A 16,982-nucleotide genomic window follows, 5' to 3' on the forward strand; every position below is an offset into this window, starting at 1 on the left:
GCTTTTGCTGTTAGCATAAATTTATCTTCCCACCACATACACGAGTTACTCGCAGTATTATTATATCACTCTAACATATTGTTTAAACCCGTTAAAGCTGTAATTGGTAACCTTTATTAAAAAGAAATGTTGTATTTGCTGAAACTGTCACTATATCCACACAGTAGTACTGTACATACACACAACACATGAAAACAACCAATCAGAGCCGAGGAATCTCTAACGCAGCGGTCAGTGATGTCAGTCACTGTTCGTGTATTGTGGTCAAACTAGGCAGTGCAGATCAAATATGAATCAAGTTTATGTTATTGCATTACTTATTTCTCACCTCAAATATTTTCAGAAACATATTTTAGTGTACTGTTTTGCTGTAAAGTGAGAAAGTTTGACTGGGCACCACTTGAGCACAAACAAAGCACCTCCTGCTGCAGTTTACGAGCAGTGATTGACATGATTGACAGCTGCATTAGAGACTCCTCAGCTCTAATTGGTTGTTTTCCTTCAGCCCCAGTAGATTCTAGCAAATTAGCATTAGAATTACAAGGAAGAGGAGGAACTTTTTTTTTTTTTTTTTTTTCCACAGATTATCTGTCTTATGTACTACTGTGTGGATTTAGTGACAGTTTTTAGCAAATTTGACAAAGTTATCTTTAAAAACATTGCTACTGTAGTTTTGAATGTATTTTAGAGCTGCTCTGTTCCTGTTCTCCTACTTAATTTATACTTTTTCGCTGTGGTTAATTAGAGCTCAAACATCAGGCTCTGGCTCAGCAGGGAATGTGATTACCTGGGATAATATTTTGCATTAAGTAAATTAGGCTTTCCATGAGTTGTCCGATAAAATGACTCATGGAAAGCAATCAGTGAGTTTCAACAAAATGTTCTCAGATTAATTGGCAACTGTAGTACTGAGAAATTACTTACAAAGTTCTGCGTTAAGTACAATATCAGTAAGTTTTAGCATGTTGCAGCTGATGACTGTGGTGGCTGTTATTGTAGAAATTACAACTTCTACACCTCGAAAGTGGGGATTTAAATGAATATTTCCCTGCTGATGGTCATTTCATAAAACTGGGCTGTCTATGCAGTAGAAAGATGTAAATACTTTTGAATTTGGTGCTACATGACCAGAAAAAAACAAAGACAAAGGGCTGTGGCTTTTGATTGTCGTCAAGAGGTAGAAAACCATGTCTGTTAACGTTTTAAAAGTGATGCAGTAAGTTCATTTTTTAGTTAAGTAGCTTAATTTTACGTTTGATCTTAGTTTTTTCAGCCTTAGTTTACACAACACAGGAAACAGTATGGCACCCAAGGAAGTACAATCCATAGTTCGACCAACAGCACAAGAACCAGGGACAATCTCCGGATGACGCATTTCATGTCATCCAGCAGGTTTTCGTTGGCAAATGAGCAGGGAGATCCGGGCACTGGCAAGATGGAGGGATGTATAACATAATTCATTTACACACACAACCAACATTGTAATGATACAGAGCTGGTTGGAGATCTACAAAGTATCCCTTTAAAGCCTGGATCGTTAGCCAAAAGCTAAATCAAACTTAAGTCAATCGGCAATAAAAACTTTGACTGCATCCACCACCCATAAGGTTTCACTGTCAGACATGTCTTATTTTAGAAAGAAAAATAGTGGAACAGGAAATCAATGGTGATTTGACAGTGATGTCGATTTGAATGCTTGCACTTAAAAAACCTACACACACACACACACACACACACACACACACACTATTATACTATTTATACTACGGTTGCGATCGGATCGCCCATCGGCGATAGAAGGGTTGTTTCACGATGTCTTTTTTATATGACGATGCAATCGCGAGGTGTGAGGGGGAGACAGCGCGTGTGTGGAGCATGCTGACGAGATCGAGGCTGAACGAGGCTGAGTGAGAAGAAGACAGAGGGAGGCTGCTTAGTGAGAGAGCGGAGGGTGGGGGGGGAAGAGATCAACGCCTCCGCCCCCTCGACACAAGCATACTCGGGTGTACTATAAGCGGAGCGGACTCTGCGAGGAATGTCCGCAGTCATTTGGGCTTTCATAGTCGAGCGCACTTCCGTGTTGTAGTTTCCTGTAAAAATGTCCGTGAAAAATCCCTGCGATGTGAAAAATACATGCTGAGCAGTCACTGGTGCGCGGAGCGGAGTCCGCGCGGTCGTAAAATCTCAGCTTTGCGTGCACAGGGCTTGCGGACTTCCGCTTTGAGTCCGCGCGGACCTCCGCGGAGTCCGTTCCGCGTATGTTCCGCCCGAGTATGTTCGGGCCTTAATGCGCATGTCGCGGAGCGGTGAACAAACCAAACAACACAATGTCAGGAGAAATTGAAAAGATATGCCGTCTATGTAAAGTCAACTTGCTAATTAAGGAGCCATTACATGTTCAAGAGTTTTATAAAGCTGCTCAAACGCCAAAGAGAGGCTATAAGTGAACGTTTCAGCAGCGACGCGTAATGACACCCACTCCACACACACACACACACACACACACACACACACACCCCCCGGGCGATGACATCGTTCATCGGCGATTTCACTAGATGGCGATAGGACGATAGGATATGGACAAGATCGCCCAACTCTAATTTATACAATCTCTTTTAATTTTTTTATTTTTATTTTATTTTTTTTCATATCCATTTTCAGAACAGTTAAAAGCTTGTGATTCATTTTGTAGTTGGTTGGTTTCTATACTGTCCACAGGGAAAATGAGTAGGAGACATATTTCTGGATAGAGACACTGATAAAAGGAGCATGCGGGTTTCATCTCTATAGCTGACGCTTGGAGTGGAGAAGGGTTCCCCCAGGACACTTTGGCGCCTGTCTGTGAGGGTGTTGATGATCTGATGAAGATGTCTCATTTCGCCTGTCAGATTATCTGACACCTTTTCTCGGCACCCACAGTGCGAGACACCAGGGTGGGGGCACTTGTTTGGTGAGCGGCTGTGTCTGACTGACAGTGGGGTCCTGTGAGCATGACAGAGTAGGGAAGTACCTCACTCTTCGGCTTTGATAGGACTATGACTTCACAGAACATTTAAGACTTCACTGGCTCTTCAGATGCTCTGTATAGCTGAAAGCATTGGAACCTATGGGAAAACCACCTAAATCAATATTGCTTGTACAGTAAATACCACTTCACACACAGATACTGTAGAGGTTGGCCTTTTCTATACTCTGTTTCTCATCCTGTTGGTATTTCCATCTCTAGGCATTTCAAGTAATGAATTAAACTTGATCTTACTAGATTGGTTTAATCAGTTTGACAAGTACAACAGCTTCAGTTCTCTGTCAGTGTCTACCTACACAGATGGTGAGCAGGCAGTGTTCAGTATTATGGGTCACCTGCATTTTTGGCAGCTCTTATAACACAATCATGGGTTTTACTTGTGTAAAATAGAAGGAAATAGACTTGAAACGTGAAAGTACAATTCATGTTGCGTTAACATGCATAATGTGAGAAAAAGCCATTACACCACCTGCATATTCAGCTATATTTAATGAGGAGTGCATCTGTCAGACAAACGACTGAAACCATAGCTGAAGCTGCTAGCATTTCTATTAATCCATCTATTAAAAAGGAATACTTCACCCATAAAATGACCATTTGTATATCAGTCAGTCACGACGTGTTACGTTAAATTCGTGAAGAAAACTCTTTTTCATGCATGCATTTTCACTAAAACCCTTATATTTTAAAACTGTGTTTGGGAAGTATTGAGCGTACAACTGGATAAATGAGCCTTGCATTATACTGCATGAGTTGTGCGAGAGTTTTTAAACACATGTTTTGATATAGTTTTACTGTTTTAAGCGTGGTCCCGAATCAATCCATGTTTGCTGCCTTTTGTGGAGGCATGCAAGAGTAGATTTTTTTTCATGAATTCAAGGTAACACTGCATGACTGATTTATTTACAAATGATTATTATGTGGATGAAGCGTTCCTTTAACAGTGTGTGTGTGTTTATATTTGCTCCTTAAACCTGGATATGCTGTAAAGAGAAAGTAACAATTATTTCAAACACCTGCATATTACCGTAACTTTTGTGATAATACCGGGTGGAATTTGATTATTGCTTACTTTTTCCTAAACCTTTATTACCAAAGAAAGTGTGTTTAATTATATGTTTTTCACCATCCCAAGGCACTGAAGGTCTCTTACTATTTAAATTTCATTGGATGTAAAAGCACCAGTGTTAAATACTTTCTCTCTTTCTCCTCTGTATCCTCAGGGCCTCAACAACATAATCCACATAGACTTTGACTACAAGAAGGAATTTATCTATTGGGTGGACTCAACCAGGCCAAGTGGTCGAAAGATCAACAGAATGCGCCTCAATGGGAGTGACCTCAAGGTACCACAGGATTTAGTTGCTGTGACTGCATGCCATATGGTGCCTTGTGCCACTTTACCCAAGATTCATTGGCTTTACTTTGCTTGGTCCCTGTCCAACTTGTATTAATTAATCTTTCCATGCTCTATCCAGATGTATTTTTTTACTAATTTATTTGAATTGGCAAAATGCATTGCAACAACAACTTTGTTGATTGTGACGACAAGTTGTCTGAATTTAGAGCATTTACTATGTTGATTAAGTGGCTCATTATCACTGCTCAGCTGATGGTGGGCGCCCTTTGTCACTTTATATAGTCAACATAATGGATTTGTTCTGTCGGCAGCCAACAGCCTGTTAGCTTAACAGCAATGAGTGTATGTTAATGATAATAGGAATATCATCAATGGCTTTCAGATAAATGTAATAAGCCTAATAACACAATAGTGCTCTCTGGTGTAATCACCAAGGTTTGTCTGGGTCATGGGATAGGAGCCCAGACACAAGGGACACTGGGATGTCAGTAGAACACCTGCTGAGCCCCCATTCCACATCTCATTAGCATTGGTGTGTGGGGGTATTAGGCTCATTCGGCTCAATTACTCCCACACTCTCTGTTTGAGCCACTGCCACAGCCTAGCAAGAGGACAAACTGTCTGAGACACAGATCGGGGAGCTTCTCACATTGGGTTAATTAAAAGAGCCACTCATATCCAGTGCTACCGACTATCGACTTGCCATATGGGGAGGAAAAGATCGGAGAGTGGAGAGTATTTCTGTGGACTTTTTCTCTGCCAAGATAGTTCATCTGACCAATGCAAAGATTATTTGAAATCTATGGTTTAATTGAAACAATGGATAATCATAGATTTGAGAATTCACTTTGTTTACTCCATCCGTTCTTTAAGAGTAAACTTAATTTGCACTGGGCTCTGTGGGTTGATTTTGATTAAAACACTTCTGGAGATATAGTCACTGATGTCACAGCAGGTAATACAATAGATGAGTGAAAACATCCACTGTGACATTAATGATTGGTTATATCCCAAAAGGTGAGATGCAGCAGTACTTTTCTGCCTTTGTGTAATTGTGTTTACCTTCAACATCCAAAGCTAAATGTATCCACGTGTATTCTTGGTGCTAAGCTATTATTGTTGAAACAGTCAGTGTTACATGTTGCTATAGCGCCAGAAATGCTGTTTATTCATCTGTCAACACTTACAATTAAAGAAGTATTTCACCGATACAAAGAGGGTCCTCACATAAAACTAGGCCATCTATGCAGTGGAAAGATGTAAATTCTTTTGAGCAACAGCCCAGACAGCCAGCAAAACTCCACTGAATTACATGTTTTTTGCCATCTGTCTGAGTTTCGCTGGGGGGAGGAGGGTTATCTAGGCACTGCTTAGATGGAGGGAAGTTTACCATAGTTCATTTACACATACTACCCACATTGTTTTGATACACAGCTGGTTGAAAATCGAAAAGTCTGTGTACAAAAATTGCATACAATGCAATACATACCCAGTATGTGTACTTAAGTGTACTTTTGTATAAATAAACTGTTGTATGTGACACACTGAGCTATAATCACCATGTCTCTTCTCTAGAGACTTCTTGCTGGTTGAAGATGTGTAACCATGGTAACCTGTGCCCACCTAAGCTCTAGCAGTAATTTAGAAATAAGTTTGAAACTACATTAAATGAAAAAAAAAAATCTTACACTGTTTTATACTTACACTTAAATTAAAGTGTTATTTACGTGACTGGGCTGTGTTGGTTGCTGTACATTGTCCTCTACTGCATTGCGTTGTGGGATATTTATGCTGATGTAGTGTCTAGAGTTTGCATACTATAAAATTTCACCGGAAATAGTATGCAGTTCACATACTATGGTTTTAAACTAAGGTTTTAGACATACTTGAAAATCTCACATACTGTTTCAACCTACTAAATAGTATGTCAGTGTGGAATTTAGGACACAGCCAGATGTCTGTGAGACAACTTTATGCATGGATCAAACATACCCTGGATTCATCTGGTCTTAATGTTTTGATTTACCACATCCAAATGTTGACATTCCTCACAAGTTAACCTTCGGTGCCACAGGAATCGATCTTTTTGATCAATAGTGAGATATTAGGGATGCAGTCAACCAGGAGGGCTTCATGTAATGAGTCTCAACTACTTTTTGCTGGAGGGGGCAGTTGTGATTTGAAAATACTGTACAATGAGTGATACTTTAGTGACTGTTTCAAGCTCAGTTTTGTCCAAATTACCGCTTAGGAGAAAGCCTAGTCTTTTGCCAAGACTATATATTTTCTTGCAAACGATGACAGAAAAGTCCTCAAAGCACATCGTGTTCCTTAATGACAGATTGGATGGGTGCTGGCATTTTATTATTTTTTTTTTTTGTAAAAGGGGGGTGTTTAAAGGCATTGGCTTTATCCGCCAGCTGGCACAATAATTGTTTATTCTGAACAACTGCTTTTTCAAACTCAAAGCCTAGACTGTCTTGGGGATATTGATGGAGTTCCTAGATAGTTCCTGGATTTTGTTTACATCAGTCAAATACCTTTGCATATATTTTAACCAAATCTCTCACTCATATTAGCACAGTCAGATGAATAAGAGCATTAATGAGAGCGTCTCTCTGCTGCCCTTCATCCTATCTGCTTTAATTACAGTATTTACACTCACAGCTAACAGATACTCACAAAAAGTATAGTTGGTGGACCTGCCTCTTTAAAGACAGTTTTATGCACATTGATTTTAACTTTACCCCCTTGATCTATATTATTAGCTCGTACAGTTGTAAATGCATATCAAAATACAATTTGTATGTGATTAAGAGTCACTACAAGTCTGTACTGACTGAGTAAGATTAATTATATTCTTAGTAATGTCAGCCGATACTGAAGCTGTCATACAGCAGCAGGAATGATTTGTGCCCTCCATCTGTAGCCTCTAATTTGAGAAATGTGCTATGCATAATTATGCATGGGTCAAACTACACTGGTACCTTAATTAATTAGTTAAATCTTTAGACACAGCTTCTCCATCTGACTAAATACGTGCACTAACTGCTTGTCTTCACTCCGCACCAGTAAACTTTTTCACAAGTCCAAGCGAAATGATTAAGATAAAAGCAGGCATAACTTGAATTCTGACTTTAATGATGTCTTGATGTTTTCAACTTTTTGGCCCAACTCTATGGGAAGTCAAATTATGCAATATGTAAGAAGCTCAAATAGACTATTAATAATTAATTAGACATTTTCAACAATGTTAGCAGCTGTGACAATACTGTGCACACACAAACACAGACACATTTTATGGTCATACTAGTTACAGAAGATGTACTTACTTTACAGTTATACAACATATACTATATTTAATCACACCAGAACAGTGCTCTATATGGAACATTTATTAGAAAAAAAGAGCCCAGCTTCTGGTCTGCAGTTATGGTCATTAATGACTGTCCTGCAGTACCCTTCGGCAGCTGTGCGTCACAAAGGAAATGCATGTGTAGCCATTACTATGGCAACACGTGTAGATCTGATCCCAAAGACATCACGTGGATGTTCACTTTTGCTCTGGATGTTAATAGGGCTTGTGTATAATGTGGTTAAAGAATAGACGCACTTTGATTTGATGGAAGAGAATATCGCATCTCACCGAGCACATACTCAACACTCTAGATTGGTGTCTGTGAAACGCAAAAAATGGGTTCTGAGTGATTCAGATCTTTTTATATCTGTCAGGGTTGAAATAATTTGCTCCTGCCTGACAGAGAAAGACATATCCTTTGTACATGCTCTTATGTTTGTCAGTAAACTAATGAAAGAACCAATTTGGTTCAAATGCCATCAATTTATTTACATCTATTCATGGAAGAATCTAGAGCAGTTCTTAGATAAGATAGGCAAATCTTCATTCTTTAACTGACCTCCCTCTCCCTGCATTACTAGATAGTCCACAAAACAGCAGTGCCCAGCGCCTTAGCAGTGGACTGGATAGGAAAAAATCTGTACTGGTGTGATGCTGAAAGGAAGACACTGGAAGTGTCCAAAGCAAATGGCCTCTACCCTACAGTTCTGATCAGTTCTGGCCTTAAGAACCCCACGGATCTAGCTCTGGACCCTCAGACAGGGTAAGCATATTATCATTACTGTAAGGCTCACCATAATGCTTTAGTGTTTTCTTAATAAGGATTGGTTTCACAGCTTGAGGGAGAACAGGGATAGAGTTACTCTTTTCAGATGATTAACTTGGAAACTGTTAGATCCAGCTCTCATTTGTGGTGTTTCATTTTGTGTCAGTACTACTTTTTATTCCCATCACGTTTGCCTGTTGTTGTATTTAAGTCTTTGAACTGTGCTATACTTATGACTAGGTACGTGTTCTGGGTAGACTGCTGTGAACCCCCGTACATTGGGCGTATTGGCATGGATGGCCGAGGGCAAACGGTTATCATTGACACAGAGATCTATAGCCCCACTGCACTCACTATCGATTACACCAACAAGAGGCTCTACTGGGCAGACGACAACCACATCCTGCTTGCCAACATGGATGGCACCCAAAGACGCAAAGGTGAGACTAAGGTGTTTGTGTTAAAGGAATAGTTTAGGGGAAGTACACCTTGATACCATCCCAAATCTGTCTGTTAAATGTAATGCTGGTGTCAGCAGCTGGTAAGCTTAGCTAAGCACAAAGACGAGCTCTACTTGTTTCAAATCTGATCGTTTATTTGTGTTGTAGATAATAAACTCTAATTCCCATAGTTTGACTTAAAAGCTACCGTAGAAAGCTTTTAAAGCAAATATAACAAAAATTGTAACTGTCACTGTTTCCTGACAGTAGTACATAAGGCAGATCTATGGAAAGAATATATCCTGCCTCCTCTTAGTGCTTCTAATGGCATTTGCAAGTCACGTAAACAACCATCAGGGCCAAATCATGTCAATCACTGCTTGCTCAGGCTGCCATGTTGTAAACACTCAAGCCAAAACAAAACACCGCTCACCGGCTGGCTCACAAACTTTCTCATTTACCGCTAAACAGTACACTATGTTTCTGAAAACATTTGAGGTGAGAAATAGGCAATGCAGTAACAGAATCTTGATTCACATTTGATCTGCGCTGCCTGGTTTGACAATTTGACCGAAGTTCACAATCAGTGACTGACATGATTAAGAGCTGCGTTAGAGAGTCCTCGGCTCTGATTGGCAGGTTTCATCCAGACATGGTGGGACACTTTCAGCAAATACGACAAAAAGTAACTTTTATAAAAGTTACCAACTACAGCTGTAAATTTAAAGAAAAAAGAAAGCTGGTGTATTGGGGTATTAGAAGAACAAATCATCAGTTAACCTGATAAATGGCCCTGTTGTGGGTGTGCCGATTGGAAATTTCAACCCCTGTTGCTAGACATTGCCAATGAAATTTGTGCCACATGGTTTGCGAATCCCTGGTTGCTAGATTTAATAAAAAATGATTTAACTGAAGCTTGCCATGGCCATTTGTCCCTCTCCAGTGTCCTATGATCACATCCAAGGGGTAATGGCCCTGACTTTGTTTGAGGACTTTGTGTATTGGACGGATGGGAAATCCAAATCACTACGACGTGCTCACAAGACAACCGGCGCTCAAGGGATGGAGCTCCTCAACTCCTGGCAAGCCATCAAATCCATCAAGGTCTACCACTCCCTGCGTCAGCCTGAAGGTAAGAAGTCCATCTGGCGCTCGTGTTCATGCAGTCCTCCCATGCCGTGCAGTTGTTGTGGGCCTCCTTTAGTTTCAAGAAGAAAATGATTTGTGTTGTATAGTTTGAACTCAGTCAGATACTTCTGTTTTTCTGTACAGTACCCAAGCACCAGTGTCAGATTGCAAACGGAGGATGCAGCCACCTGTGTCTTCTATCTCCCGGTGGGGAGCACAAATGTGCCTGTCCCACTAATTTTTACTTGGCTGCTGACAATAAGACCTGCCTCTCCAACTGCACCTCCAGTCAGGTCTGAGCATGTTGTTGCTTTTCTATCCTGATCAGTACACCCCAGGGGCAATTTGCTTTACTCTCATATGCTTTCCTCTTCTGACATGTGCTGTAGGTCCAAGGAAATGCTTGTGTATTGATTTTGACTTTGGCTTTGAATACTGTTGAAGCTTAAACCGAGAGTCAAATATTCATGTTGACTTTAAATTCTGCGTTATGTTTTATGTTTGTCTGTGATACTAATAGTTTCGCTGCGGGACAGATGAGTGTATCCCTTTTTGGTGGAAGTGTGACACGGTAGATGACTGTGGAGATGGATCCGATGAACCTGCTGACTGCCGTGAGTGTCGTGTTATTCAAAGGTTGGCTTTAAAATTGTATATCTGAGGAAGTCAACTGCTATTTTGGTAAGCTTTGAAGTATATTAAAATCGAATATTTGAACTGTGTTACTGTCCTTGCTTCTGATTTGCTTTCAGTGTAATGTCTTCTTCTTCTTGTCGTTGTTAATGTGTTTAGCATTTAACACTCTGTAGCGATCTCTATGTCTGCTGATTGAACTCTTAAAGTATAAACCCTGAGATACAGTTATAATCCTTCTCAACAGCTGAATTCAAATGTCAGCCCGGGCGTTTTCAGTGTGGTACTGGCCTTTGTGCTCTCCCTCCATTTATCTGCGATGGAGAGAATGACTGTGGTGACAACTCAGACGAAGCTAACTGTGGTAAGAATGGGAGCGCTATTACTGTTTAAGTGGAAAATCTAAGAGGTTCCTTTTGAGTTTTTTGTTATTTATTGCTCTTTGCTGATTGCTGTGCTGTTCCTGCATTTGCAGAAAACCTGTCTCAATTACAGAATCAATTAAACCGTGTGTCCAGTGCTGTCATGTATTTTCTATCGATGGTGCTATTTAGTGCTAAGACAATTAGTCAATGAATTAATTAGCTGATCACCAGAACACGAATCAAGGCCAGATTTAATAATTGATTCATTGTTTAAATAATTTATCGTGCCAAATCATGTTTATTGGAAATCTTTAGGCTTTTGGTTGTTTGTCAGACAGAACAAGCAGTTTTAAGACGTCACCTTGGGTTCTTAGAACATGATCGGTGAGACATTTGCACTGTTTGTTAACATTCAGTGGGAAAATCATAAATAGATGCAGCCCTTATCCTGTTTTCTTCATGTCCATTTTTTTATTCAATTAAAACTACAGGACAAGAAATACTTCATCAGCACAGTGGGTTTACAAAACCTTTAACACAAATGTAGGACTTTGCATAAACTGTCTGTGTTGTAGGTTGTAACACTACCGGTCAACAGTCATAGAATAGATGCTTAGCTTTGTCTGGTGTCCTATTTCATATTGATGCAACCTCCCACTGCCCCTGCCCGTTTTGTCTTTCAGAGACATACATCTGTCTGTCGGGCCAGTTCAAGTGCACCAGGAAACAGAAATGCATCCCTCTTAACCTGCGCTGCAACGGTCAGGACGACTGTGGAGATGGAGAGGATGAGACAGACTGCCGTAAGGCACTGCATTATTACTTTCAGACTTATTGTCTTAGAAATGGCTCTACTGAGCTTTTAGACTGGGAAGTGTCTCAGTATATCCCCCGTTTGATCAGTCTGCCCCAACATTGATGCAAAAACCTAGATAAAAGTAGCTATTTTAAGGTTTTCAATGTTTTTGTTTTAAAGATATAAGCTAGTGGATTAAAAATAAATCACCTTAATTATCTGTATTCATCCGGTTCATTTACTTCTCGGCTTGAACAGACTATATGACGACATGAACATTACATAGGCTTCATTAGGTATTCCAAAGGCAGCCCTTGTCATGAGCCTGTTCCTGTGAAAAGGGATTAGATATTGAATCACACAGAGGATAAGAACAGATTTTCTCTGCCATGATGTAACTCATCAGAATATCACAGTCCATTCAAGTCTTTCAGAGTGCTGCATTTGTCTTGCATGTGATTGCAAGAGGGGTCAGAGTGGGGGGAGAGAATGCAAGAAAGTAAGGGGGAGAAAGAGCGGCTTGAAAAAAAAAAGGCTTTAATTAAAGTGAAGCTAATTACTTCACCCCTTCTTAGACTTCCACAATGATTGGATGTGGTTTTGAATGCACTTTTGTAATAAGCACTGCACTACTGAAATTAAAATGCTATCAGAAACAATGTGAGGTTTTATAACAAACAACCACTTGCCATATTAATACACTGAAAAGGTATGCGAGTGTTTTGGAGCAATTAATGGCTGCATCGTTGGCTCTGATATCACTGTGGATTTATGAGCACGCAAATTACTTGAGTTATTTCTACAAATCCAAACATACTGCCCATCTTTCTGCTATAGCTGAAAGCACCTGCTCCCCAGACCAGTTCCAGTGCAAGGCCTCAATGCACTGCATCTCCAAACTCTGGGTTTGTGATGAGGACCCTGACTGCGCAGACGGGTCAGATGAGGCTAATTGCGGTGAGTTGTGGAAACCCACTTAACCATAAATCACACCTCTTCACTTATTTTTCAGTTAAAGGGGGGAAGAATCTGATTTAATCTGAATTAATTTTACACTTGGCTTCACTCTGGTCTGACTCAGTCCTTCTGTGTGTTCTCACCGCCTATCTCACGGTGTGCTGAGGGAGAATGCCGTGAAGGACAGCTGTCCCTTTCGTCAATAAGAGCTCCGCATTATGATCTCAGTTTGCATGGCATTTTTAGCAGCTGTCAGTGTTTAAATGCTGCCCTCCCACATACAAAAGCCATTATTACTGGGGCAGGGCACCTTGAGAACTTTTCTTTCTTTTTCAACAGAAAAAGCACTATGCACCAAAATTATATTTGCTAGACATGCCTCTGTAAAGAGCAAAAGTTCTTCAACAAGACAACTTCATAGTATTTCAAAGCTCTGTAAAGTCTTAGAAAGAAGTAGTCAGACCAATCATCCTGTCAAAAACATCCAATATTTCAATATATCATGAGTAAGAATAAAGAAAATACACTATACGATACTTTATGTGCCAAGATTTCCATTTTGTAATGTACCTTCAGCCATTCAGCTCTTCCACTCCAATATAACATGTTGCTAACGTAAACACAAAGAACACGGGCCTATCAGTCAGGCAGAACTGAAAAGAGCGCACCACAAAATCCTAAAATTAGATGTTAAAAAAAATCACAATATATCGTCTTGCTTACAGTATCCCAATACATCACAATATATAGAATTTTAACCCCTGTATCGTGATACGTATCGTATCACCAGATTGTTGCCAGTACACAACTATAATTTTAAAAACACACAAGAAATATGCACAAAGACTAATCTTACTTGACCCTAAGTCTTTTGCTGTTGGGCTCATAACCAGAAAAAACAAATTATAGTAAAAATGAACGTGCACTTGTCGACCTCAGTTTGCTTTACACCTAAAAATGTATTGCACTGTTATGGAACAAGATTCACAGACTGAGCTCTACTCTAACTTGTATGTTAACATAATTAAACAGCCAGCCAAACTCGATTTTCACAAGCCAGGAAGCGAGGCCTTGCTCCTTTATTGACCATCTTCACGCATGACAGGTGAAAACATTTGAATGAAACTGTAATTAACAGACAACAGAAAAGACTTAGAATGTGTCCTAATTAGCAGAGCAAAGTTGCGGTCTAAAAACAACAATACAGCTGGTCAATGAGTGCTAACGCTAGCCAACAACAACATTAAAAGTAAATCATATACTATATACAATCATATATCATATACTAACTGTAAATTAGCGTCACTGAAACGCCACAGTAAATCACTGGTAATAACAACGCACACAAACAAACTAATTCTGTACGTAGAAAGTGAACCCACATCACTTGTAGTTGTCAATTAACTTTCTAAATGAATAACAACTTACAGCATTTACTTTCAAGGGCTTACGAAAAGTGTAAGATGGGAGAGAAGCTCTCGTAATTCATGTTCAGTAAACAAAACAGTGTTCTAATGTGTGTCTATTTTGATATATTTCAGTAAAAATGATTCTCTATTATCAAAAATAATGCACATTAACCCTTTTTTTACTGACTTAATTTAGAGAGCGGAACAGCATTTATCAAGCCCTCCATTAGAAAGGATAAATTGCATATATGAAAATATATGGAGGCCATTTATTAATTACGTTAAGGATATAGACTTAACAGATGACCAAGTGAATGACTTCATTTTGTGGAGAATGCAGTTTCCGAACTTGTAGAATTTTTATTTTTCTTCTAAATACCCGATATATTTTGCATCTATTGCAATAAATATACTATACAGAACGATTTGTTAAGACAGGAGGAGCATTCTTGTTTTGATGGGATTTTTTCCTGTATTTTGTGTCAGAGCAGTTATTTTAAGTTGTGTTATATATTATGTAAAATGCTGTATTTCATGGTGCTTAAATTTTGAATTGAGATATTGTGGAAAGCAAAAAGAGATCAAATATATCTTATATGGTCGTGAACATAGTTGCACAACAGGACTTTTGCACAATATATATGCCTGCACAAGCACTGGACAAGTCACCCCCCAGTGTGTGTGTGTGTGTGTGTGTGTGTGTGTGTGTGTGTGTCTCTGTTTAGGCCAGTTGTTGCGGCTTTATAGATGTGACATTAGAAGAATAAAAAGTGGGTAATGTTGTCAGTATTTGTGGCTTGCACAACATTGCAATTTGAGTTTCATTAAAAGGACACGCTTGCTTTGATGTTTGATGCCTCACACCTCCTCTCAATAGATTCTTTTGTAATTTTAGGTTGGTTTTATGTGGTGCTTTAATGTCAATTAACTTGAGAAGACCCTGATGCAATATTGAGTAAATGTTTATCCCACTGTGTGTAGTTTACTGATATTTGACTTTAGCCCCTCAAAGTGTATTATTTGTAGTGTTTCTCAGTGTCATCCAATAATTCATCACCAAAAAAGTTCTCAATACTTCAGAGCACTTGAAAGAGATAATGCTTCATAGCTATTTTATTTTCACTTTGAATTACCTTAGACTGTTTAAGGAAGTTTTGCTTGTTAGCACTGTAATGAGCTCTGACTTAGCAGGAAAATATTGCTGGGCTTTTTTTTCCCCATGTCACATCTTTTATATGCTGTTAGTGACTGAGCTGCTTCCTAATGAATTGCTGCCTTGTGTCTTCCGCTGCTGCTCTCAGCTCTCCCTCCTGATTCTCTCCTCCTGCTGTCATGTTGGAAAGAGATCCAGGCAGAATCTGCCACCCTCCTCTTTTGACGCATCTCTTCCCTAACTGATAACAGCGTTACCTTGGCCATTATCCCTGATGATGTCTGCACTGAAATGACTTTTTAAAAGGAAGCTCTCAGTTTGACTTTGAAGATCCATTCTGAGGAAGTATTGCTGGAGCAAATATCAAAGCATCTGTTCTTTTTGAAATGAATGCAGATATTTTGGATAAGTCTATCTCTGGCCATTAATGTTTAACACTGGAATGGCCGGTTTTAGGCTGAAACACTTAAGGCCCTCAATAATTTTTCCCACAACTGCAAGCCACTGTACACACACACACACACACACCAAACTTTCAGACAGAGTCACTTCAAACAGCATATACAATACGTAAATAGAGTCAAAACACAGTCAGATTCTCACATGCCATTTTGTTGCATTGTGTGAGTGACATTTTGTGGCCTGGATCCTGATATCTCGCTGCCTACATCTCTCAATTTTTATGGCTGATTATCAGGCTTGGTATTATCATTAGGAACATAACCTCGGTCTTAACCCAAGTCTTGTGACCAGTTAACTTTTAGCTTCTAAGTTAAAAGTATACTGTTTTCACACCTTGTGTACAAGATGAGTAGGGCTCATCATTTTTGTTTTTCTATGTAAAAAAAAAAAAAAAAGTTTTCTAATCTGTTATCATCACAAAAGGAAATCTTTCACTTGAAACTGGACATCTGTGTCCTCTTGCAGCAGGAAACATGTTAAAAAATAATGAGCACATGGTCATAAGAAAAAACAAGTGTCTGGTCTTTTTAAGAAAATCTGAGATTCCCCCCCAACATATGACCATATAGGTTCTTTTGACAAGCAATTATGACCCATATCTATGTTTGTTTTTAGGCAGCGACCTATAGAAGTTAATTGACAGGAGCAAAGGAGTAAGTGAGGTAACTAGTACAAAGAAAATCCATTAAGGTTGGGCAGTAGGGAGGGGGGTGAGGTGTACTGGTCAAACACATGCAGGACTTTCAAGCAGGAGACAGTTCATGTCCTGTTATTTTAACAATGTTACCAGTGCTGTACCCAATTCAGAGTTCAGTGAGTTGGACCCGATTTGGCTGCTCAGTGTGAATGCTTCACTATTTGTGTCTTTATTTCCACATAGAATTTGAGAGTGCAGTGGGACATTTGTGGTGACAATGATGCTTATGTAATAAAGTAAACAAGCCAAGTTAGCCCAGCTAATATGCTAACAACGCTAGCGATGGATTGGATTCTTTCAACATAATTTTTTGCCGACACTAGATATCAAACAAAAGCCAGAAACTGTATTGTATTGAGTTGCTGTGAGCGGTCAATTTACCATTTCTAAGCAGAAGAGAGAAGATAACATTATCTTTGAGCCTCGCTGGACA

General features: G+C 39.5%; 1 protein-coding gene across 6 annotated transcripts in view; it reads left to right on the forward strand.

The window, feature by feature from the left end:
- The window catches only part of lrp1bb (low density lipoprotein receptor-related protein 1Bb), a 332,674-nt gene that overhangs the window by 268,768 nt on the left and 46,924 nt on the right, over positions 1 to 16,982 (forward strand). For all 6 annotated transcript variants that reach the window (XM_049594030.1, XM_049594032.1, XM_049594034.1 and 3 more), the window contains 9 exons: positions 4,249 to 4,371; positions 8,325 to 8,506; positions 8,750 to 8,949; positions 9,893 to 10,081; positions 10,222 to 10,370; positions 10,598 to 10,691; positions 10,958 to 11,074; positions 11,759 to 11,878; positions 12,709 to 12,828. In XM_049594030.1, coding sequence (XP_049449987.1) covers positions 4,249 to 4,371; positions 8,325 to 8,506; positions 8,750 to 8,949; positions 9,893 to 10,081; positions 10,222 to 10,370; positions 10,598 to 10,691; positions 10,958 to 11,074; positions 11,759 to 11,878; positions 12,709 to 12,828 — 1,294 coding nt within the window. The remainder of the gene's footprint in view (positions 1 to 4,248; positions 4,372 to 8,324; positions 8,507 to 8,749; positions 8,950 to 9,892; positions 10,082 to 10,221; positions 10,371 to 10,597; positions 10,692 to 10,957; positions 11,075 to 11,758; positions 11,879 to 12,708; positions 12,829 to 16,982) is intronic.

Source organism: Epinephelus fuscoguttatus, linkage group LG13 (assembly GCF_011397635.1).
Source record: "Epinephelus fuscoguttatus linkage group LG13, E.fuscoguttatus.final_Chr_v1".
Lineage (NCBI taxonomy): Eukaryota > Metazoa > Chordata > Actinopteri > Perciformes > Serranidae > Epinephelus > Epinephelus fuscoguttatus.